At 39.5% G+C, this 26,527-nt stretch overlaps 1 protein-coding gene and 1 long non-coding RNA gene across 4 annotated transcripts in view; both read right to left on the bottom strand.

Moving 5' to 3' along the window:
• FKBP5 (FKBP prolyl isomerase 5) overlaps positions 1-26,527 on the bottom strand; it is a 120,591-nt gene that overhangs the window by 9,413 nt on the left and 84,651 nt on the right. For all 3 annotated transcript variants that reach the window (XM_070361211.1, XM_070361210.1, XM_070361209.1), the window contains 3 exons: positions 7,672-7,828; positions 3,112-3,202; positions 550-633 (listed from right to left, as the gene is read on the bottom strand). In XM_070361211.1, the coding sequence (XP_070217312.1) occupies positions 550-633; positions 3,112-3,202; positions 7,672-7,828 (332 nt within the window). The remainder of the gene's footprint in view (positions 1-549; positions 634-3,111; positions 3,203-7,671; positions 7,829-26,527) is intronic.
• On the bottom strand, positions 3,218-7,665 carry LOC138985039 (uncharacterized). Its single transcript, XR_011462276.1, has 2 exons — positions 6,912-7,665; positions 3,218-5,861 (listed from the first exon to the last, which is right to left on the bottom strand). It is a non-coding gene; the product is annotated as an uncharacterized lncRNA (long non-coding RNA).

Below are 26,527 nucleotides of genomic sequence, written 5' to 3'. Positions count from 1 at the left end.
ATGTTGATTCCTAACAATTTATTATTTAAAAATCTAGTAACAAATTCTCTTTGTACTTTTTATATTGGGTTCAGTTCCTTTTGAAATCTGTGCATGAACTTTTATCATGTACCTAAGTGACTTCCCCAAAACAGTGGAAAGGGAAAATGATATGAAATTTATCCCTTTGAATGCTACTATCTGCTCACAATTATTCTATTCATTCTTTGTTTTGTTGCACAAACACTTGGTGATGGCCCACTATGTTCCAAGCACAGGGCTTGAGGCCTTAACTGATACACGGTGAGTGGGCAAGCCAGACCTGGTCTGATGCTATGGATGGTTACAGTCTAGATCAGAATGTGTAAAAGAGGCATTTGTATTCTGTGTCACACTAATTCATTCTGCCTTATCATTTCTTATACTGAAAATGACAGACTTGTAAAAATTCAGGCTTATTCTTATCCTGAAGGGTACTGACAGAATTCAGGATAGGGGATATCAGCACAATTCACTGATAGTTGAGTAAATTCTTTGAGATGGAAAGTATTGTACAAAGACTCAACATACCTTGAAGTACACAGTCCCCTTCTCTTTGACAATGGCAGCCTGCTCCAGTTTTTCTTTGGTATCCATCTCCCAGGATTCTTTGGCCTGTTGTATAAATGCGTGACGATGGTTAGATGAACTAAGAAGGAAAAAGCATCAGCTGAAAAAACTAAGAAAAAACTATAGCTACTTCTACACCTTGAAACACAGTGGCTTTTAAAACTGTGTGCCCTTGCTGATGCTGGTAGGTTAGAACTCACCCTCCATGAGAACAAAGGTGTAGCTTGACCCACGCTGCTCAAGAGGGAGGCTAAGAAACATGGACTGTTGAGCACTCTTTAAGAGTGCATCTTTAGAATTACAAGGTGAGGCCACACAATGAAAGCTGGGGCCTCTTTTCTCATTCTGCTGCTATACTGTTATTACAATTTTGGCAAGCTGTTTCTCTCAAGATTCAGTTTTTAACTCTAAAATGGGAACACTACTGCAGGCAAGTCACAGTTATATACTCAAACACAGTTTTAAAAATTCCAGGTCATGTAATTGTCTATATTCACTGTGAAACAATCAGACCTGAAGCCTCCAAACTAGCACAAGTTTACTTGGGGAATTTCAAGGAAAACATAAGTGGGAGGACGGAGGTGATGCAAAGACATAAACAAGCACTTTCATGATCACCTGCTAATTTGTGTGTATCATTACTTTCCCACATTACAGATATGAGTCCAGGGACAATTGCACTTTTATTAAGAACAGCTGGATCATAGAGAGTCAACATCACAATCTGAGAGGTCCTTTAGGGGAAAAGCACTGACACAGCCATTGTCAATTTACTGATAAGAATTATGAAGCTTCAGTGGATTATAAGTCTGTTCTTAATATTACAAAACAGAAAATTAAATCATGTTGCTACCAACAACATCACACACTGTCACATGGTTTCAAGTATATAATCTCATAGCACTGTGGTCAGAAAAGATGCTTGATACAATTTCGGTTTTCTTAAATTTACCAAGGCTTGCCCTGTGGCCCAGCATGTGACCTGTCCTAGAGAATGTTCCATGTGCACTTGAATGTGTCTTCTGGTGCTTCTGGAGGGACTGCTCTATAACTATCAATTAAGTCCATCTTGTCTTAACTGTCATATGTCATTTAAGGCCTGTGTTTTCTTATTGATTTCTGTCTGGATGATCTGTTCACTGATGTAAGTGGGGTGTTAAAGTCCCCACTATGAGTGTGTTACTGTCAATTTCTCCTTTTATGTCTATTAACAGCTGCCTTATATACTGAGGTGCTCCTATGTTGGACTGCTGTATCTTCATGGATTGATCACGTGGTTTCAAATGTGCCCTTGGGGACGTGACTGAGCACAGGCTTGCTGTGGTGTACCACAGTACTACTCAGGAGTGAGAGGGCGCCTGAGTGGGCCAGGGCCACAGGGCCACGATGGGAAGGGGTGGGGGTTACTTTACTGACATGGAAACAAGAACGCCAAAGGCCTAAATAACCATGTGCAAAAGATCCCTTTTTCCCTATTTAAAACAACTTTGTGCCATGAAGACAACTTTGGAGGATCAGGACTTCAGAAGACATTATCTGACAACAAGCAATAGCTGTGAAAAGAGCATGTGTCTGTTTGTGTTATGATCCGGAGCATCACCATTAGGAGAGGATCCCAAAGCTGTCCTCCCCTTTCTCAGCCCAACATTAAGAGGCCCTCAGGACAATGATTTCCTTTCTGTGTCTAATAACAAAAAAATGTTCATTTTCTAGTCCAAAGCTTAAAGTAAGGAACATGGAGGTAGCACTGGGAGGGGATGAAAAATGTCTAAAAAATGCACTCACAAGGCTCTCAGGGAAGGGAGACTTTGGTGGGCAGGGACATAGCTGGATGTGACAGTGTACCCAGCTCAGGCAAATGTTTTGTTTGTCCAGGGAAGCTGCTGCTGGGAGCCTCCAGAGGTGGATCTGAGATGGAAGTATGCTCAAGGAGGCATGCCATTTCTGGATCCTGAGGCCAACACTTTTTTCTACTTGGACAGGTATGAAAAGAAAAGGTCTAAGGTTAACAGATTTGTTCCTTGTGTCCCTTGTCATGGAGCCTGGTGGTGCACGAAGCCTTGTATTTTGGATAATAACTTGGAGCCACAATGACGGCCTCTTTGCAACTCTTGTGAAGGGTACAACCCGTTCAGCCCTGGAAAACTGCACCCCACTCCCCCAAGGAGCTGCTTGGCAAGAACATGAACCTTTTTGTCTTCAACCCAGGAAAAAAAGTACAAAAAGAACAAGTCTAGGAACAAATAAGGGAACAAGTCTTGGCTTCTACCCAAAAAAGTTAATAATAATAAAAAAAAAGGCTGACACACAGGAACAAAATAAGAACCCTGGGCTCCTTGGTTGTGTATCAGCTGTGCTGTGCTTTAGGAGCAGCATCAGAGACAGGGGACAAACTCGGTCATGGAAAGCACGACATACAAATACCTTCTATCTATACCATCTGGTAATGTAAGATACTAATTTACAAGAAGTGGATGGAGAAGAAAATCTGTCATGATTTCAGAGAAGTTGGTATTTTCTCACCTTTTCGAAGCTCTTAAGTGTAACTTCATATATAAGCTCAGCATTAGGTTCAATGCCAAATTTAGGCTTCCCTGCCTCTCCAAAACCATATCTGAAATGGAGAGGGAAAAAAAAAACAAACAACTTTAAAGAACTGGTTTATTTCCAGGCACCTCCTTCGGTATCTTGACGCATCACATTAGCATAGAGCTCTCATTTGCAAACTACACACATCAGAGACCCTGAAGATAAACCAGATGTTGGTCAGAACATACAGTGCCAAGTACCACTGCTGTGGTTTTTTAAGAAGCCAGGCTCCATTTAGTCTTCTTCCTTACATTCCTGTGTGATGCAACACCTGGACTCCTTGGGACAGCTTGCTTAATATAATTGTAAATGTCACTGTCTTTTTCTCTGTTTGATTTTATATCTAGTTCTTTTTAAAAAAAACAGACACTATTTGACTATCAGGGCTGAAGCTTCATCAGGACCTAGAGAAGACAGACACTATAATTGTTAAAGTGCTATGTGGGAGAGGTATGTTTTAATGAGCTTTTAACTTTAAAATACTGTCCCCTTCCAGAAGTGCCATTTCCAGTCAGATAAATGGGGGGAAAGGATCACACACCAGAAAGGATATATATCCTCACAGTATTTCTTCAAGACTTTTAGAAAGCATACTAGAAAACACAAAATATAATGTAAAAAAGCAGCCCCAGCAAGCTCTAACGCCTCATCAAGAGAAACACGCTGCACTGCATTCCCATAGCTCCCTGGCTGTAACACTACAAAACACTGCGTTTTTTAGCCAAACTTACTGAATACAATTACTGAGGATACAGAAATCTGTTTTTTTCAGACCATTTAAGATTTTAACAAATGCAAGGCATTCGAGGGAGCACACGTCTACGAGAACGGAAATTCTGATGGAGCTTTGTCTGTCTGGTTCAGCGGTTTCCCAGCATGTAGAACAATGCCCAGCATAATAGGAAAATGTTCCCTGGAATAATTCTACTCCCATGTGTTTCAAGCCAACTTCTCTTTAATATATGGAATGGCACTGCAAAAAACTTAGTAACTCAAACACTCAGGCTATGGGATGAAAGATGCCAAAACTGGATTGATGTGTTAATAGCTTCAGTTTTCTCTGGGCTAAGAGGATTGGAGTGGGAACACTCATCTCTTGCTGTCTGCACTACTTCTCTCCTCCCTGCCTCAATTTTTCAGGAAGAAAATGTTTACTCACATACCTCCACTGTCACACAAGACAGTGGAAGCTAGAGCCAGAGAAGGCACAGAGACGGACTGAAAGCTGGTAGGAATGGGGTGTGGCGGTTTTAATAGCAGGGCAAAGGGTATCTTCAGCGAAGAAACAAAAGCGGACATAATTACCAGTGGCCAACTGTAGGAAATGGTGATTAGTTTTCTACTTTGAGCTCTCAGACTGCTGTATCTCCTATTTTGTTCCTGCCATCTGGTAAATAAAGGACATTCTTTAACTGCTGGGAAGCAGGTAGGCAGGTGAGTCCTTGCTGAGCGCTGTGTTTACTGACAGCATAGTTGTACAGTCCATTCTGTGAAGAGGTATATGGAACACAATCCCAGGGAACTGTTTTGGGAGCATCTAAACTGACTTCCAATTATACAGAAGCTTGTCTGATTTACTCTGGATTAGGCTGGGTGAGGAAGGACCCACAAATTCATCTGATTGAAAGACATGCATTCTCAGTCATGTCCGACTCTTTGCAACCCCACAGACTGTAGCCTGCCAGGCTCCTCTGTCCATGAGATTCTCCAGGCAAGAATATTGGAGTGGGTTGCCATTTCCTTCTCCAGAGGATCTTCCCAACACAGGGATCGACCCCACTATCTCTTGCACTGGCAGGTGGATTCCTTACTGCTGCGCTACCTGGGGAGCCCAAGTGAAAGACCACCACAAATGGAATTTCAGGCTTAACCAAAAGACAGGCTGGGTTACAGTAAAGGAAGGAATCCAGTATCAATGTTCGTAAACTGACAGGCGCCTGCGGAGAGCAGAGAAACACTGATTGCTCATGACCATTATACCCTTTTGTGCACACAACCACCACCTGTACCTTACATGCGATTATTCCCTTTTTACAGATGAAGGAACTAAGACTCAGAAGTGCTTCCTGAGAGTCACACAGAGGCAGTGGTGGAGCCAGGATTTAAATTCAGACTGTGTGGGTCCCAGATAATTGTTTAGTTTTTGAACCACACTGCCTCATAATGAGATACTCTGGATCTTGACAGCCTGTTTTTGTTTGGGGTCGGTGCCGTACAGAAGACAAGGAAGAAAAAAGTTAAAACTAGCCATACTTTACCTAAAACAAGAAAGATTAACCAGTCACCATATTTAAAACAATATTAAAGACATTGTCCTGATGAGAGGTGAGAAAATGGGATTCTCTGGATGTGTTTTATGAGTTCTTTATTATGAAAACATCCTGTCAAGGAGTCTTGTCAGAATCAAAGAGAAGGTATATGCCCTGGAAATCTTTTGGAGAATGAAATACAGGTGACCCTAAGAGTAACACCAAACACATATTTGCAATAGCCATATTTATAGCCACACTCAGCTGCAGTGTGTCTGTTAAGTGGGAACCTGGTAAGACAAGCGAATTCACTGCACACACTCCCCGCACGCCCGGATTCTCTACATATACAGATCTTACTTACATGGTGCACGTGTGGGCAGTCTCCTGTTACAGGCATTGCACTTCGTGACTCCTTAACATACTAAGGAACATCTTAAAGAGAAAATAATGTGTTCCTTTCTAACCATGCTATTTCCACAAAACATATGAAAAACCTCTTAGACCTAGAAATTCATGAAAACTTGTTGCCTACTTTTATGCCTGAAAAATCTACCACATGTTAAAACAGGGTTTCCTTTTCCCTGTGGTCTGAGAGTCAAATGGGAGAGTCATCAGGACAGCAATATCAGCCAATATGCTGAGGGTCCGGGTGTGTCAGGCACTTTGCTACACTCCTTACATGCCTTCTCTTACTTAGTCCTCCACAACTCTGTGAGGCAGATACTGCTATCCCCATTTTATAGAAAGGGAAACAGACTTAGAGTCAAGTATACACGGCTGGTAAGCTGCATGTTTTTTGTTTCTTTTTTTTAAAACCACAATTTAAACCTGCAAGGAACCATCTGCATTAATAAATGTAAGGGTAACTCCGGCTTCTCTCTGCCCATTACAATTGAGACATCTGTTCCCACAACTGGCTTGTCAGCTAGGTCAAAATGTAATAAACTGATTCATATAATATGTTTACAATACAAGCAGAACTCCTCTGCAAGGAACTTAAATTTGAAAATATATGTGCATAAATACCACTCTCTTTATATGAGCTTAGAACTAATGTAACTTTGGGATGCTGGATTAAAAATAATTAGATATTACTTAGATATGGAAGTGATGGCCTGTCTATGCCCCACCTGAGTTAAAAAATAGGTTCTTATAGAAGAGAGAACTAGATTCATCTGAGTGAAGTACATACTACTATTTACACAGTAAATGCAAATAAAACACAAAGGTGGGAATATACTAGTTCAGAAAGGAATAAGCAGAGAAAAAGAAGGTATTAAATAAAAGGTGCCTCAGTGAAGGCTCTAAAGGGTTCGAGATGTAGAGCATTTTGCAAGGCTTTTCAAGTGGATTAGTGGCATGACTGGAACATCACTTGAGAAATACAATTATGACTCAAGCGTCAGGGCAAAGGTAAATATGCCATTGGATTAGGACTAAGGCTACACAAGGCAAGCAATTGTACAAAAGGCACAAGAATACCTATTGGCAAGTGCAGGTCATCAGGATTCCCAGTAACTCAAAATCCTACTGACTGAAACCCAAGGATCCAGGGAGAGAGGAGACACGAGATAAGCAGATGCACTTTCACACAAACAGAATCAAAACACCCTGGTTTCTCTCAAGGGTCCATTTCTCAAGATAGAAGGGTTAGATCCATGGTATAATTTTAGGTCTAAAAATAATACCAAACATGTTTTCACAAGAGAGACTGTTAGTGTCTGATAGTTCTAAGCTTGGAAGTGCTAATGGATATCCTTATGATGGGAAAAATTTAGGCAAAAATGAGTCATCTCCTCTGCCTTTAGATCCAGGAAGAGCACTCTTTTTTCAGAGAGTCTGTATAAGAACAGGTGGCACAGATTCAAGTGGTAATAAATCATCCAAATGTTGCTTCTACTTCCAGCCCCCACGTTTTACCGCCTCCAGCCTAATTCAGAGAAAAAGGGAGAAGGGGCAAGAGCTTCCTGTCTTGGCGACATGGCTGGCAAAACAAACAGAGAAGCAAAACTCGCCTGTCAGTCCTACCCTGAACACACATCAATCAAGTGAACAGGCTTACAAACCTCTGTAATATTATAAGGCCCATTAACTCACTCTAACTGTAGCCTGATTTAATTAATTGTTTCCACTCTTGGCATTAACTTCACTGAAAATAGCAAAATGCTGATTGAAAAAACAAGTGTATCCCTGTTCTTTAGATAACCTCAGTCACTGTGTACTGAACCAGTACACTGCTTACCGTGGTCCAAGATATAAAATACATTGTTCCTCACGCTGCATTTTCTCCAGGGCTTTGTCGATTCCGATTGGAATGTCGTGGTCTTCTCCTTCACCAACGATGAACCCCACATCTCTGCAGTCAAACGTCCTTCCACCACAGCGGCCTTCCAGGTGGACTGAGAGAGGGGAGACAGGACAGTCAGCAGAGCTGCTCCTTGTGACTTGCTAATGTAGGGCCGTGATAAAAGAGTATTTCCCCTTCTTCTTTGCATCTGGAGACATATGGATTATGTCCTGTTGAAGCTTAGTCCACCCAGTTGGGAAATTTAAGCTCAATCATATTTATTTCTGTTTTAGGTTTAAACTTAAAAATTACTGTAACTATATGAATAAGATAGTTTAGCAGATAATAAAGTGGAAACAGTTCTAACTTAACCTGACAGAGATATCCTCTACTGTAACACAAGAAAAACTAATTATTTAGTAGGTAATTATCAAAATGCCACAAATTTAATACCAAGTAGATAAAGGCTTAAACATTTTCTTGGCTTCAGATGTCTGGGTTGAAAAACAACTGAATGGCTATTTCTCCAGTGATATACGAGGGTTAACTGAATACAGAAGCCCTTTTTTAAGAGCTTTAACCTCATTCACAAACATGTTTAAATAAAATGGAAAAGCCAAAGGCAACATCATCAATAACACAGCTGTAATCCCTTAGTGGAATAATAAATGTAAAATGTGAAGGAATCAAGTCTACTATAACTTGAAAAATCAAATTTCTCAGCCACCTCCTCAGAAATGTTAAGAGGTCAATTTCTCAGGGCCTACTTAGCCACTGCACTCAAACTCAGCTCATTTTCCGGGTAATTTCATATTAGATAAGTGGCTTTATGTTAGTATAATATAGGAAAAATGCATATAGATATGTATTTTCCTCTTGATTGGTTAGACTTTTCCTTCTGGGATAAACAATTCTCTGAAACTTTCCAACTATGTTTAGTATTAAGGATATTCATTCCTTTCCATTTAGGTCTTTGACTCAGTAAGAAAAATGGATGGTTTGCACGACAGCACAGCAGCCAAAAAGCAATATAATAATTTATCTTTCATAAAAAATTCTTTATTCCTGCTTCTGTAATATAATGGCCTCGATTCAAATGTAATGAATTCCTAAAATGCTTCTTTTCTACGACTGGTTGGGCTACTTTACTTTAGATCAATAACTTGCTTTAGAGACTAAACATAACTTGTTCTGTTACACCCGTTCGATGAGACAGTTATGTTCCAAATACAAATTCAATTCCAACATATACTTTTCAACTTCTGAATCTCAAAGCTCCTTTGAAACTCTAAAACTCTATAGTTCTATGACCCAGTAATGTTAACTCTAGACACAGACCAGAAACTAGTTTCAAAGCTAATTCCTGTAATTTGATCAGGTTACCTTTAGCCCAGGCCTAGGAAATGAGAGAAACCCTGAAAAGTAAACAGCAGTGGCACAGATACTAGGGGCCAAAATGTCACATGGACATTTATGCTTTCAAGTTCTCTACCCTTTTCTAATCACTAGGATTAATACCATCCTGATTTGTTCCCATCACAGATACAGGATGGAGCCAGACACTTGGGCCAAACTAGAGAAGGCCTGATTCGAGTCAGACCCTCTAAACAGGGGCAACAGCTAGACTGGCTCTCAGAGTGGAGCTGGAATAGAGGAATTTTGTTCTGTTCGATACAGATGACTCTCAATTAACTCACCTTTGGAACATTCTATATAAAATACAACTTAGCTTGCAGCACGGTGAAAGTTCTCTCAGAAACAGTCCCAAATAAATTCAACTTTATTATTTTCAAATACGTACACACCTGAGAGATTCTGCAGGAAATTCTAAGCTTAAGATATTTTTACTAGAGGGACTTCCCTGGTGGTCCAGTGGCTAAGACCGTGCGCCCAGTACAGGCAGCCTGGGTTCCATCCCTGGTCAGGGAACTAAATGTCTGTCTGCATGCTGCAACTAAGCCCTGGCACAGCCAAGTAATTTTTTTTTTTTAAGATTTTTTTTTTACTAGAGTAAAAGCTCGTATTTCTAAAGGATTTGAGAATTCTAAAAAAATTTATGTTCTTATATATTTTAAAATTTGCCTAAGAAATTTAGAAAAGTGATGACACTTTTCATGTAAAAAAGATTTGCTGAGCAAAGTGAATTTCAGCCCACGTACTGTAGCACATCTCAAGCATTGAGATTTATGATCCTAGTAGCTCACAACTTTTTCTGTGTGAGGTTTATTGTTAGAAGTGTTTTCCTCCCTGAAGGAGAGAACATTTAGTGGGGGAGGAAGCTATCAGTACATTCGTTGTGGTTTTAGGTTGATCAACTTTGAATGTGTTTTCAAAACAGGAAATCCAGAGACTCTGCGAAAGATTCCTGCCTGTGTGTCAGTTTCCTAGGCTGGTTTTCAGCTTGATGCATATACTTGATCTGAAGATTATAGAAATGATTTCAGAAATTCTCCTTACATGTGATAACCCCTTTATGTTAGGGAAAGAAAAGACTGGCTACTAATAAACATGTTGGGAAAGATAAGTGAAGCAAGAAAAAAAAAAAAAAAGTTCAAGTCAAATTATAATTAAAGTATAATTAAGAAAGGAAAAAAAAAAGTTCACCGCAGCTGGTCTGAGAGAGATAATACTGGGAGAACCAGTGTTTTAGCCCCCCAATAGGGAAACATTTGCAATAATGCTTACAAACACTTACTACCTTATAGAGAAACTAATCTTTTTTTTTCTATTAAATCTCTTTTAGGTTGAACCTGAATAAGCACTATAGTACCACAAAATCTTAAACTGATAAACTGATATGCACGTGCGCACACACACAGCAGTCTGTGTGTGTATATAAAACCTTTTAATATTGACATTAATTATCTGGAATGTCAGTGCAAGAGGAGGTGTTACAGCCTTAGCTAGTAGAGAGCCCACTGATTCTTTACATCTACTAGCAAACCCTATCGCTAGGTTAACTGGTTTCTAAAATTGGAACACTGGTGTGACATGTTTCATGTGACAGCTGACGAGAACTCACACCCCATCCTGGAGCTACAGAAATGCCTGCGGATCGCCACAGCAGGGTCCCGGTCCCCCATCATGGGGACAGATGCAGACACGTCTGGCTCCCACATAACTGCTTTTTAAAAAATTGTCTCAACAATTGCTACCAAAGAAAACCACGGCAGCTCTGGCTGTGGAAGACCTGTGGTTGCTTTTGACCTTGTATCACTTAGTGCAAATACTCATTTAATAAATATTTAATAATAACCATCATGACTCACTGGGAGCTCGGCCTCTAGGGCTCAGGAGGTCTGTTGCTAATTCCAACCAGCCTGATTTACGGGAAGTAAATGATCTATGACGTGCCCAAAGAGAATAAAAGTACATACAGGATGCTTCTACTTAGGGCTTTTTTTGGGGAGAGAAAGAAATACACAAGTTAGAAAGGGACATTTTCTCTTAACTTCAAGTCTACGTAACTTAAAGGGGGGAGATCCTCCAAACCCCACGAAATCAAACCAAACTGAATTACCCGAGCCTCCCCTCGAAATCCGAGTGTAACCACATCAAGTGAGCCTGGTCTGCTGCAAAACATCACTTAAACTGGAGCTCTGACTTATTGTTCTCTTACTGCCCTAGAGCAATTTTGTTTTGAAGAGCACAGAACACCCTGTTCTGAATGTGGCTGGCACATGAACTCGATGTGCTGACAGCAATTTGTACTCCGATTAAAATAGGGGGGGAAAGGAAAGAGTGCACTGCAGTAAGGAAAGAAAAAAAAAACTGGAATGCAAGAATCAAAAAACTTGCATTTTGGGTATAATTTGTATTTTAGGAAGCAAAACTGAGAAAGAGGCTCCATAACCTTAAAAAAAATTAAAAAGTGCTGTAATCCCTCCAGCCTAAAGACGTTAGCTCTGGTGAGTGTTTTTCTCTTTTCTAATTATAGTAGTTGGTGTCTGATAGCTTTGCACTCATTCCCAAAACAATTACTGGGTCATGGGGATCTGAATGGGAATGTTGTAATGGCATTACTACTAGACAAGACTGGCCATTTAGCCAGAGAAAACCAGGTTGCGACAGGTTACTCCCACTCAGCAAGGGTTTTCTCTGCTGCCTACTTCATGCCAAGGGAGTTTCTCTCTGCTTGCGTTTCCTGCCTAACAGAGCAGAGCACCCAAGAGACAGTGGGATCTTAATGACCCCCTGAAGAGGCAGATCCAGAGATAGGTTTCTCAAATCAGGAGAGGCATATTAATCACTGAGCAGAAGAGAAACTGCTCCCCTCAGGCACGGCAGTCAACTCCCCCCACTGGAAGGCTGCTCAAGGCACTGAGGGACAGAAGCTAGCTGAGAGCGGGCATGCAGCCTGGCTGCTTGAACTGAATAATGGTTATACGTCTTAGTCTAAACAGGAAGCATACACATAGCAATACATTCTACACCAACAAAACTCCTCACCAGTCTCTCCTCTTCACGCTAGTATAGCACTTGAGTCACTGCTGGATTCCTGTCCCATTCAGTCACTTAATTGTGGCTTTAGGCAAGGTCATTTAAATTATCCGAAGATCAATTTCCTCATCTATACATTAGGGAAATAATGTTAGCTAACTGTTGACAGGATTAAATTAGGTACTGAATTAAAACTTTTAGCCCAATACTTGACATCATTCATTTTTATGTCAGGGCAGCTACTATGTGAAAACACTATTATGTGCGGCTACACAGAGATGAACTCAATGAACGTTAGCTATGATTATTTTCCTGCAATGAGTGGTAAATTATACCAGATTAAACAAAAATTAGAACTTGGTATGAGAAACCAGTTAATGGCTCCACAGAGAGTGCTGTCAAAATGTGAATAAAATTCAAAGCAGGCAAAGGCAATCTCTTACACTTCTGTACCTCGCAGTATGTCTAACTGTGTGTACAACACACAGTTCAGGGCCAGAAAGTAAATATTTACTTAATGATTAATCTGAAAACAGGGCATTAAGGAAAATAGTAATTTTCACTCATTTATAGGAATTTTCCCTTTTGAATATATTAGAACTCCTATTTTTAATAAACTTAAGAGCTATTTAAATTCTTCACTGATATGCAGCTTTTGTTTTTAATACTATTCTAAAATAAATGGTCCATTGGCTGAATTTTTAAATAACAAAAAGATTATTTTCTACTAAGATTTTACTCTACCTGAGGATTTGAAGATAACTTTTAGAGCTATATGGGCTTCCCTTGTGGCTTAGACGGTAAAGAATTTGCCTGCAATGTGGGAGACCTAGGTTCGATCACTGGGTTGGGAAGATCCCCTGGAGGAAGGCATGGCAACCCACTCTAGTATTCTTGCCTGGAGAATCCCCATGGATAGAGGAACCTGGCAGGCTACAGTCCATGAGATCACAAAGAGTCAGACACGACTGAGTGACTAAGCAGCCTTTCAGTTCAGTTCAGTTCAGTCTCTCAGTCGTGTCCGACTCTTTGCAACCCCATGAATTGCAGCATGCCAGGCCTCCCTGTCCATCACCAACTCCTGGAGTTCACTCAAACTCACGTCCATAGAGTCGGTGATGCCATCCAGCCATCTCATCCTCTGTCGTCCCCTTCTCCTCCTGCCCCCAATCCCTCCCAGCATCAGAGTCTTTTCCAATGAGTCAACTCTTCGCATGAGGTGGCCTTTAGAGCTATGTAAAATGGAAATATCTGAAAGAATAAACACTATCCATTTTAGACCCAGGTGCTGTGCTTGGTCGCTCAGTTGTGTCAGACTCTTTGTGACCCCATGGACTGTAGCCTACCAGGCTCCTCTGTCCATGTGATTCTCCAGTCAAGAATACTGGAGTGGGTTGCCATGCCCTCCAGCGGATCTTCCCAACCCAGGTCTCCTGCATTGCAGGATTCTTTACCATCTAAGCCACCAGGGAAGCCCAAGAATACTGCAGTGGGTAGCCTATCCCTTCTCCAGGGGATCTTCCCAACCCAGGAATTGAACTGAGGTCTCCTACATTGAAGGCGGATTCTTTACCAGCTGAGCTACCAGGGAAGCTCTAGACCCAGGTACCATATAACATTATTTTGTGAAAATACCTAATAAAATGGTTTCAAGAACTGCTCTCTCTTACTGGACAAAATTTGCTAGGGCATTGAAGCATGTGAAAAACAAGACCAGAAAAACCCTCATAGTTCTATCAGATTTTTTTTTTTAAAGAATTTTTAGAAAATAAACAGTAGTGAGTCTTGGGGTTGGCAACTTGGGTGAGGGGAAGGAGAAGTTAGAGCAAGACCTTGTCTTTGTTGAGAAATAAAATGATGAGAAGTAATGTTTGTGACAATATGCATTTAAGTTTAAATAAAGTTTAAAAAAAATTTTTTAATTGGGGGATAATTACAGTATTGTGCTGGTTTGTGCCATATTATCAACATAAATCAGCCACAGGTATACACATGTCCCCTCCCTCTTGAAACTCCCTCCCAGCTCCCACCCCACCCCACCCCACCAGGTTGTCACAGAGCACTGGGTTGAGCTCCCTGTGTCACACAGATTCCCACTGGCTAGTTTACATATGGTAATACACAGGTTTCCACGCTTCCCTCTCCGTTCGTCCCACCCTCTTCTTAGCCCGCTGCATCTGCAAGTCTGTTCTGTCTGCGTCTCCACTGCTGCCCTGCAAATAGGTTCATCAGCACCATCTTTCTAGATTCCACACACACGTGTTAATATACAACATGTCTTTCTCTTTCAGACTTACCTCTCTGTACAACAGGCTCTAGGTGGATGAACAATAAGCTCTAGGTTCATCTACCTCATTAGGACTGATTCAAATGTGTTTTTTTATGGCTGAGTAATATTCCATTGTATATATGTACCACATTTCTGTATCCATTCGTCTGTCGATGGACATCTAAGTTGCTTCCATGTCCTAGCTATCGTGAAAAGCTCTGCAGTGAACACTGGGGTCCGTGTGGCTCTTTCAGTTATGGTTTTCTCAGGGTATATGCCCAGCAATGGGACTGTTGAGTCATATGGTAGTAGTTCCATTCCTAGCTTTTTAAGGAACCTCTATACTGTTCTCCATAGTGGCTGTATTAGTTTATATTCCCACCAACATGCAAGAGGGTCCCCTTTTTTCTACATCCTCTCCAGCACTTATTGTCTATAGATTTTAATAACTGACATTCTGACTGGTGTGAGGTGATACTTTGTTGTAATTTTGATCTGCATTTCTTTAATAATGATAGCTCTATCAGATTTCAACATGGGCATACATTAAATCCTTCCTCTATTTTCAATTTTTGGACCATTTTGGTTTTTGGCTTCCCTGGTGGCTCAGAGGTTAAAGCGTCTGCCTCCAATGCGGGAGACCCGGATTCAATCCCTGGGTCGGGAAGATTCGCTGGAGAAGGAAATGGCAACCCACTCCAGTATTCTTGCCTGGGGAACACGGGGTCACAAAAGAGTTGGACATGACTGCATGACTTCACTTTCTTTCACTTTGGTTTTTGGTGCTATTTATAAACAACATATGTATTATTTATAAGGAACACATACCTATATTTTGTTGTCATCTTTGTGTTAACCTCGTGAGAATTTCTGCCTTTAATAGGTGACTTTACCTCATTCATGTTTTTTGTAATAGGTGACTTTGATTGATTTTATTCCTACCATCTTATTTTTTATTTCCTATATAATGTTTTCTTGTTATTTTTCCTTTATTACCTTTACTAGTTCAGTCAAATTTTCCTTGTTCCTTTACTTCCCCACTTCATGCTGGTGGTTTGGAAGTTCTACATACTATTCTTATTGGCACCTAAGATTAAATTTTGAACAAATCATTTAACACACACACACACACATATTTATCAATGTGAACTAATTTCAACCTCCTCCTGAGAAACTTGTATGCAGGTCAAGAGTTAGCACCAGACATGGAACAACGGACTGGTTCCAAATTGGGAAGGCTGTATATTGTCACCCTGCTCATTTAACTTATATGCAGAGTACATCATGTGAAATGCCAGGCTGGATGAAGCACAAGCTGGAATCAAGATTGCCGGGAGAAATATCAATAACCTCAGATATGCAGATGATACCACCCTTACGGCAGAAAGTGAAGAGGAACTTAAGAGCCTCTTGATGAAAGTGAAAGAAGAGAGTAGAAAAGATGGCTTAAAACTCAGCATTCAAAAAACTAACATTATGGCATCCAGTCCCATTACTTCATGGCAAATAGATGGGGAAACAGTGGAAACAGTGAGAGACTTTATTTTTGGGGGCTTCAAAATCACTGCAGATGATGACTGCAGCCATGAAATTGAGAGAGGCTTGCTCCCTGGAAGAAAAGCTCTGACCAACCCAGACAGCATATTAAAAAGATATTACACTGCTGACAAAGGCCCATCTAGTCAAAGCTGTGGTGTGAGAGCTGGACTGTAAAGAAAGTTGAGCACCGAAGAATTGATGCTTTTGAACTGTGGTGTTGGAGAAGACTCTTGAAAGTCCCTGGACTGCAAGGAGATCAAACCCGTCAATCCTAAAGGAATCAGTCCTGGGTGTTCATTGGAAGGACTGATGCTGAAGCTGAAACTCCAATACTCTGGCCACCTGATGTGAAGAACTGACTCATTTGAAAAGACCCTGATGCTGGGAAAGATTGAAGGCAGGAGGAGAAGGGGACAAAAGAGGATGAGATGGTTGGGTGGCATCAGTGACTTGATGGACATGAGTTTGAGCAAGCTCCGGGAGTTGGTGATGGACAGGGGCATGCTGCAGTCCATGGGGTCACGAAGAGTTGGATACGATTGAAATGAACTGAACTAATCGGCAGAATCTGAGTAAGAAAATCATTTTAGCCAATTTCCTTCCTCTCATTTTCCTTCATTTCCCATCTGCATCTCATTTTGTTAAAATGACCCAGACTGTTAAACAATTACTATTTTTAACATTAGTCCTACCATTTCAGGGATCCCAACTTCAGTTGTCCTGGTATGGAAATTACTTTTATGCTCACTGATGTTTCTTATGGCTGAGTCTTCACTTCTTGGCTTTATCTTTTGTGACGTTTTAGTATATCCTATTTCCCCCCCACCCCCCAAAAGGGCACAAGTCTGCATACTCCCAATAGTTAATTTTGTTCTTATAGTTAAGTGGGAATTTGGCTGGGGATAGAATTTTAGGTTCAAAATACTCATAGACAATGCTTAAAACGTCTTTTCGTATGTAGTTTCACAAGGTCATTCTGATTCTTAGTCCTTTGCACAGTTTTGGAAGCATGCAAAATTTTAAGTAATGGAATTAAGAAATTTCAGCAGATACACTCAGCCGTAAAAAGAATGAAATCTTGCCACTTATGACAACATGGATGGATGTCGTATTTATGCTAAGTAAAGTAAGTCAGAAAAAGACAAATACCATCTCATTTCATGTACATGTGAAAACTAAAAACAAAGCAAATAAACAAGTGTAACAAAACAGAAGCAGAGTCACAGATACAGAAATCAACAGGGATGCCAGAGGGAGTGGGGATAAGTGAAATAGATGAGGAAGATAAAGAGGTACAAACTTTGTTAGAAAATAAATGTCAGGGATATAATGCACAGCATAGGGAATACAGTCAGTAATACTGTAATAACCCTATATGATGACAGAGGGTAACTACACTTGCCATAGTGATCATTTTGTTAATGTATTGGGTTGGCCAAAAAGTTCATTCAGTATCAGCTTGCTGAATGAACTTTTTGGCCAACCCAATCTGAAACCAGTATTTTAAGTCTATTATACTTCAACTGAAAGAAAAGAAAAGAAAAAAGAAAGAGGGAGGGAGGAATTTCATCAGGATGTATGTAGGTGAAAATGCACTCCTGTGCCACTATCAACTGGTCCTTTCAATCTTAAGATTCTTCTCTCTTCCTCTAGGAAGATACATATTACCTATCCTTGATTAATTTTTCATCTCTTTGGGTTTTTTTCTCTGTGTTCTGAGATATTCTTTACCATCTTTTGTATCACTAATTCAGGATTCTGAGACTGTCCATTTTGCTTTTCAATCCTTCCTTGGTATTCCAGTTTTGATAATCACATTCTTAATTTACAGATACTTTCTTATCTTCTTCATTTTCAGAGAAGCTGATCTTGAGTCATGAATTCAATATCCTGTTTTAAATATCTCTGAAGATAGTAATTAGTATTTTGAAAGTTCTCTTCTATTTCTTAGTATTTTGTATTAGTATTTTGAATACTTAGACAAGTCTATCTGAGTGTTTCTGTTTCAGAATCTGCTGAGGATTCTGTATTATTTGGCCATATTATAAAGGAAGGATTCAGAAAGATCAAGTGAGTTTAGTTAGCTGGCACAGCTTTTCTAAGCTCTTGGATTAGGTAAGCCTTTTCCCAAGAAGGGTGGGCTGATCATGGGGATCTCTGGGTGAAGAGTCCACAGATATTTATTGAGCATTTACTATGTGCTGAGATGATGTGCACAGGAAGGCTGGGGACACCTTTTTCCACTGGTGACGTAGGAGAAAGTTTTACTTCAGGAACAAGACACTTCAGCTTATTTACTGTTGGGCAGAGTTGCTCTTTCACTTTTTCCCCCTTCAAATCTGTTTTCAAAGTTCAAAGGTACTTTATGTTCTTATTCTGCAGTCCAAGTCCTAACACATGGAGTCTTCCAAGGCAGATCCCTATTTTATTTCAGAAATCTAGCCTTACTGACTTTAGTCTGGGAGCAAAAGTCACAGCCAAGCCCTACAGTAGTAATTCTGAATCCCTGGCTGCAAAGTAGAATCCCTTGGAGAGTTTTTTTTAAAATTTGCAGATTTCTAGACCCCATCCCAGTCCTCTTAAATTACAATCTGTTTTGGTCTAGAAATCTGATTTTTTTTTCTCATAAACAGCAGTTAATTCTAAGAAACTCAGCTTGTAACCTCTTTTTTGCCACACCACACACCAAGTGTGGAATCTTAGTTCCTGACTGGGGATCGAACCCATGCTTCCTGCATTGGAACCACGGAGTCATAACCACAGGACTGCTGGGGAAGTCGCTGCTCATAACCTCCTTAGAGAATTTGTCTAGCTGCTTAACATCTGTCTGATTCCTGGGTGTTTGATTAATATTTATGTATCATGAAATAAAATTACATGTTAAGTCACTGACCCAATTATATAACTTGTATTATATGAAAAAAAAAAATCCTTATGCCTGGAGTTCCATCCTTTGAGATCTAATATTCTTATTTAACTGGTCTGGACTGAGACCTGGGCATCAGGATTTTAAAAGCTCCTCAGGTAATTCTAAATTCAGCCAAAGTTGAGAACTTGCTACATAAGCAGCTTGCTGGCCCAGCTGTTCCATACTGTTTTATAACAACCCTTATGATTGCCCCATAGCCTGCTTTGGCTCCCTTGTACCAGCTAACCAAGCTTGGAGTTCTGCCCAAGTCTATGGAAAAGAACAGTATGTAGCTCTGCAGAGGTCTTTACACCTGTTGTGGGTTGGGTTTCCTGAGTCTAGTTTCCATCAGTCCAATTTTATCTACATATTCCAGAAATTCTTCATAATTTTTGACATACTTCTTGAAGTTTTCCTGTTTTCTACCACTACCATAGATTTCTTCCTCTTTTTTGAAATCATTCTCCATCTATCCCCTTCCCTTCCCCAACTCTCATTTCAGTGGGATTCGTGGAGGGAAAGGTGAGGGGGAAGGGTACTCCCAACAACTCAACTCCCTGTAGATCACTCTGTTGAAATTTCCACATTTGAAAATACTGCCGACTGTCTGTACTCTTTGCATTCAGATGTGGTTGAAAGTACTGTGAGGTAAGAGTTAGTTTAACTCAGAGAGCATTTTAATGTACCTACTCCAAGCACAAAGTTAACAAATCAGAAGAGGTGAGAGATGGGAGGTGGGGCAAGAGGAGCTGGTAGCTCTTCAGAGGTGCATGTCAGTCAATTGGTTTTTCTAAGAAAACAAAGCTTAAAAGTAACAATGTAGCCACTACTGGCAATGAAACTAAAGTATGATGACTAAAGTATCAGTCATCATGATAATGTCAATTAGAGGACCTTAGAACACAGTAACTTTTCTTTAATGGAAAAAGGACAACATTGCATAAAAATTACAAGATGGTCATCTTAATTGACATAAAAACACACACTGGAACAGGATCTATTGATTTGCAACCATTAGGATCCTGACAGAGGGAGTAAAATATCACAATGTCTTTGAGAAAGATTAAGTTCTGTCAAATTAATGTGCAATTCTGTCTTCCACAAAGAAACCATTAAAAGGAAGCAAAAGATCACAATTCAATATAAGCCTTTTGATTCCATCCATAACTTTGTTCTTCAAAAAACCAACCAACAAAAATCCTGGAGAAATATGATTTAGGTAAGATTACTAAGAAGGTATATAATTATTTTAAAGACTGTTACCAAAGACAAACTGATTATGGGTTCCAGATCAAACCTGGTAGAGGAAAACGATTTACTAATGGATTGGCTGGAGAGTATAAGGGAAAGAGAAGTCTAGGGTTTATTTCCTTAAATCTATTTAAAGACAGCAAAACATATGATATAAACATAATATAGAAGATAAAGAAATTAAGTGTCTGCCACATTCTAGGCACCTTTCTTAACTGTCACAACAATCTGTGGGGGTAAAAAAATTATTCTTCTCATTTTACAGATGAGAAAGATGGATGCTCAAGGTGATTAAGTAACTTGTCTAAAGTCATAAAAATATCAAATAGTGATTCTGAGATTCAAAATTCGTGTCTATCACTTCTGAAGCCTGTGGGCCCCTTCCCCTGACTATTCATTGTACCTTTATACAGAAATGACAGGAAACTCAGTCCCTCTTGTATATCTATAATGACACATTATAATGGATGATCACTGTCTGTAGTTTTTCTTTCACAACTGGCCTTAGTTTTAGGATTTCTACTTGGTTTTGAATAGTCTATAGTGATGCTGCAAAAAAGGCACATCAGTCAAGACAAGACTGAGAAGACTTTAAAAGGAACAAGGTGATCTTGGTTTCTGACAGGGACCACTTCTGAGTCAACCTTCTGTCCTCCTCCCACACAGAGTTGCAAAGAGCTTCATATAGGTTTCACAGAGGGAGAGCGGAACACCTTAACCTTGACAACTGACAATACAACAAATTTTTATAAAATTGATTTGTTCCAGAAAACCCAAAAGGGCTTCTGGGATAAAAAAGAATAAACCATTTACTCTAAAATTCCCCAGGAAAATACAAACTAACAAGAGAGACAAAAAAATTAGTCATTGCCTTTTCTTAATATATTTAGAGACAGAAAAGAATAAAATTATATAAAAGATTATTCCAATATATCAAAAATTCTATTCACAGAATATATTAGAATAGAAAGAATTCTATATGGAATATTATATATCAATATAGCATGTTGATAGAATATTAGATATATGTAGATATATATTATAGATAATATAGATAATAATACACATCTAATATATAGATATCTATCTATCTCTCTCTATATATAGATATATATCATGGCAAATAGATGGGGAAACAGTGGCAGACTTTATTTTTCTGGGTTCCAAAATCACTGCAGATGGTGACTACAGCCATGAAATTAAAAGACGCTTACTCCTTGGAAAGAAAGTTATGACCAATCTAGATAGCATATTGAAAAGCAGAGATATTACTTTGCCAACAAAGGTCCGTCTAGTCAAGGCTATGGTTTTTCCAGTGGTCATGTATGGATGTGAGAGTTGGGCTGTGAAGAAAGCTGAGCGCCGAAGAATTGATACTTTTGAACTGTGGTGTTGGAGAAGACTCTTGAGAGTCCCTTGGACTGCAAGGAGATCCAACCAGTCCATTCTAAAGGAGATCAGTCTTGAGTGTTCTTTGGAAGGAATGATGCTAAAGCTCAAACTCCAGTCTTTTGGCCACCTCATGCGAAGAGTTGACTCATTGGAAAAGACTCTGATGCTGGGAGGGATTGGGGGCAGGAGGAAAAGGGTACGACAGAGGATGAGATGGCTGGATGGCATCACCGACTCGATGTACGTGAGTTTGAGTGAACTCCGGGAGTTGGTGATAGACAGGGAGGCCTAGCGTGCTGTGATTCATGGGGTTGCAAAGAGTCGGACACGACTGAGCAACTGAACTGAACTGATTGATCTCTACTATTCTATCAATATATTATACAATATATAATATATATCAATATAGAATATTGATAGAATATTAGATAGAATAAGATAGAATATTATCCTTCATGCAAAAAGGGATTATAAGAAAAAATTAATATATCTGCTCATTTCTGCCAAAAAATACAAGAATAAACCAAGAATTAATGAGACTGGCTACCTATAAGAGGGAGAAATTTAGGAACAGAATGGAAATAATGAGGTAATGGGGACAGGTTAGTAGGATGAGGGGGATAACACTTCTGAGTGTATCTTTTTATATCATCTAGAATCATGGTAATGTTTCATATACCCCAAAAACAAATAATTAAAACCAACCAGAGTGTGAGGGGAACTCCAATGGAAGGCAAACATAACAGATGAACTTAACTGTATTACAAGTGAGTAACATAACCACAACGAAGGGAATGAAAATGAGAGAACTAACCTAAGTTGGAGAGTAGTATTTTCAGTGTATGACAGGCTCAGGACAAAAGGAACTACTTTCAAGACACATCCTACTTAGGAAATCTGCTTTTCACGGGGGCGGGGTGGGGGGGGTGGTGTGCGTGTGTGTGTGTGCATTCAGTCACTCATTCATGTCTGACTCTTTGCGACCCGATGGACTGTAGCCCTCCAGGCTCTTCTGTCCGTTGGATTTCCCAGGCAAGAATATTGGAGGGGTATGGGTTAGCAATTCTGAAACTGCTTTCTGTGTATACTATGATTAAGCAAATAAATAAATATACTGTGGATAATGAGAGCCAGGTTTCTCACTGTAGGAGAAAGCAGTTTCAAAGAAGCAGAGAGAAGGCTAAAACAAATCTGTGATGGGGTGAAACTGAAAGTGTCAGTACGTACCCATAGTTTTTAACGTATTATTGACCAGGGAATTTCAGCAGAAACTAACACCTGTGGCCAGCAATTTATAAATAAATCTTGAAAAGTCTCTGGTCAATAAAGTTCAGGTGACAGAAAATGTATTAATATGTTTCTAGTCAATAATGAGTTAATACATATTCACATACTAATACAGAAGTATACATAGATATGTACAGATGCACATTGAAGTACATGTGTTTCCTGGACCCCTTAGAAGCAATAACATTCCATAGCTTGAGTATACCTAGCACCCAGATCTTCATTTCTAAATACCATTCTCCAGGAAAAGGAATCAGAGCTCCTTGGAGAAATGGCTGATTCTACACCTGGGGCAGGAAAATTAACCAAATAAACCCTGAGCATCCAGTGGTGTCCAAAGCAAGCATGTGCTCAAGAAACAGTGTTGAAAGGACAAAGGAGCCAAGCTGAAGGAATTTTCAATCTCCAAATCTAGGACAATCTGAGCAACAAGAATACTAATAAACAATAACCTACAGAATAAAACAATATCCATGGGTCAATACTGGTGTAAATAAACAAGTGAATAAACAAACAGGGGAGAAGAGGCAGTTCTTCCTTACAGCAGAATTCTAATTAAATGTAGAAGAAACAGTGGAAATAGAAAAGTCACCATTAGGCAGATTATATACCACAGTAATAACTGTTGCATACAAAAACCGTTCATTCAAGGGTGCTAAAGTTAGTGTGTGAAGGTGTGATGTAAAAGAGGTTATTTCCATAGTTTCCTAATATTTCCCTCCCAATGAGATACTTCATAATTATGGACAGAAAAACAGTAACTTTATAGTGGAAAAACATAGACCCCACCTTAACCAAGTGATCCAAGTTAATATCCCCAGCAGTGAGACACCAATGTCATGCACCTCCTGGTAACTGAGAAGGGCACAACATCACTTATGTGGTATTTTTCCAAATATGTGTATCCTCAATCTGATCAGGGGAAAACATCAGACAAACCCAAATTAAGGGATATTCTACAATAATTGGCCAGTTATCTTCAAAAGTGTTAAAGTCGTGAAAAACAAGAAAGATGATAAACTGTCACAGATTGAAGGAGACAACTAAATTACAATGTTGGATGCTGAATTTGATGGTGTGCTGGAAAAGGACATCGACATGGCAACTAGTGACATTAAAGTTAAGATGTGCAGAATGGTTAATAGCACTGAATCCATGTTAATTTCCTGATTTTGCTAATGTATTGTGGTTAAGTAAAGGGGAAGCTAAGAGGAAATTCTCTGTACTAGTTTTGCAACTTTTCTGAAAGTTAAAAATTATTTCAGTGAAACATTAAAAAAAATGACTCCCGTTGAAAATATTACCAAAAGCAAGATTTGATTTAATTTAGCAGTGGTAGCTTTGTGGTATTGCCTATAACTGGGAAAAGTTTTTCCTTTTAATTTAGTTGACAAAAACCTCCAGTTTTAAAACATAAATTGCTGAGTTAGGGAAGTCACTGTAGCATAGGTGAAAAATCCTTTACTTTGTATGTTTGAAAATTTTCATAATAAAAATTTTAAAAATGTTATAGACAAGATTTCTAAATGCTTATTAATATACTGAAGAGAATTTCCTATTATTTCTATAACTTTCATAAACATTTAGAATTTGGTCATAGAATTTTTAGGGCTAGTAGGACCTTAGCAATCAAGACAGCTTCCCTTGTGTCACTGTACACGAAAGAAGCTAAAGCTAGAGAGGCAACATTCAGTTAGAGCTGGCCACAGTCTGAACCCTCTCTCTCAGCTCCTAGTCTAGATGCTTCTCCAACGTTATACATCTGAGCTCTTCTTCATCTATTCTAAACTTATCAAGAATGATAACTATCTAAACACTTTAACTACAATAGGACAACAATACTATTTATAACTGTTTCCAACTTAAACAAAAGCGAAATTTGAACTAATTTACCAGACCTGTGAAAATGAAAAATGGGTTCAAAACAGAAGGTAAAATAATGTTGTGGTTCAATATGCAACATTAAAGATGAGGGAATCAACTATTCTAGTTTACATTTTAAAAACGAACTCTCATTCCTGTTGCCATCCTTGTTTAGTGACTTGATTTTTTTAATGTGTGTATTTCTTTTTTGGGGCACACAATCCATTTAGTTTAGTCTTTCAATAGTTTATAATTTCCCTGTAAGGGACCTCCTACGTATTTTTTGTCACATATATTCCTAGATATTCTAGTTCATTATGCTATTTCAAATGAAACCTTTATTTTTCAAATTTTAAACTTTTTATTTGGTATTGGGGTATAGCCAATTAACAAGTTGTGGTAGTTTCAGATGAACAGCAAAGGGACTCGGCCCGTACATATACATGTAACCATTCTCCCCCAAACCCCACTCCCATCTGGGCTGGCACATAACACTGAAGAGAGTTCTATGTGCTATACAACAGGTCCTTGTTGTTTATCCGTTTTGAATATAGTAGTGTGTACACGACCTTCCCAAAGTCCCTAACTATCCCTTCCTCCTGGAACCGTAAGTTGGTCTTGTTTCTGTTTTGCAAGTAAGTTAGCTGTATCATTTCTTTTTAGATCCCACATGTAAGGGATGCCATACTTCACTCAGTAGGACACTCTCCAGGTCTGCACACGTTGCTGCAAATGGCACTGTTTCACTCTTTTTGATGGCTGAGTAATATTCCATGCTCTATATGCACCACAGCTTCTGTATCCATTCCTCTGTCGACACACATTTAGGTTGTTTCCATGTCCTGGCTATTGCAAACAGTGCTGCAATCAATACTGGGGTGCACGGATCCTTTCAGATCATGCTTTCCTCTGGGTATATGCCCAGGAGTGGGACTGCAGGGTCATATGGTAGCTCTATTTTTAGTTTTTTAAGGATCTCCATACTGTTCTCCATAGTGGTTATACCAATTTACATTCCCAGCAACGGTGTAGGAAGGTTCCCTTCTCTCCACACCCTCTCCAGCATCTGTTGTTTGTGAATTTTTTATGATGGCCATTCTGACCAGTGTAAGGTGCTATCTCATTGAGGCTTGGATTTGTACTGCTCTAATAACTAGCAACGTTGGACATCTCTTCATGTGCCTGTGGACCATCTGTATCTCCTTGTTGGAGAAATGTCTATTTAGGTTTTCTGCCCATTTTTTGAGAGGGCCGTGTGTTTTAATGCTGTTAAGGATCAAAGTGTTTATAAATTTTGAAGACTAATCCCTTACTGATTTAAAAAAACAACTTTTTTTGGCTGCACCACACAGCTTGTAGGATCTTTAGTTCCCTGACCAGGGATTGAACCCAAGGCCATGGCAGTGAAAGTGCTAAGTCCCAACCACTGGACCGCCAGAGAATTCCCTTGATTTTTTTTTTTTTTATTTTAATGGGTGTATTTCTTTATGCTTTCTCACAACTGTCTTTTTTGAAGTACTTTGGCTTAGTAAATGGCATCTTACAAACATTTATCCATGCAGAAAGCATTTGCTGAACACCAAATGTGTGTAAGGCTCTGTAAGTGACGCTGGAAACAAAAAGATGAAGAAAGGTTCTTGTCCTCCAGCATGCACTGTGCACTGAAGAGAGGAGCAGGTGCCGACTGGAGGGCACAGTGACAAGTGGTGTACACAGTGGCGCCTGATATGTGCACACCTCCCTCTGGGAGGGGGAAGGGTGCTCCGCTACCCTGGTCCTCATCCTATTCTTATACCCTATTTAGCAAATAAAACAAAAAAATGTAACAGCTTCAGGTCATTCTATAAATGACGAAGCAGAAC

This window comes from Bos mutus, chromosome 23 (assembly GCF_027580195.1).
Source record: "Bos mutus isolate GX-2022 chromosome 23, NWIPB_WYAK_1.1, whole genome shotgun sequence".
Lineage (NCBI taxonomy): Eukaryota > Metazoa > Chordata > Mammalia > Artiodactyla > Bovidae > Bos > Bos mutus.
This window is presented reverse-complemented; position numbering and strand designations above follow the sequence as displayed.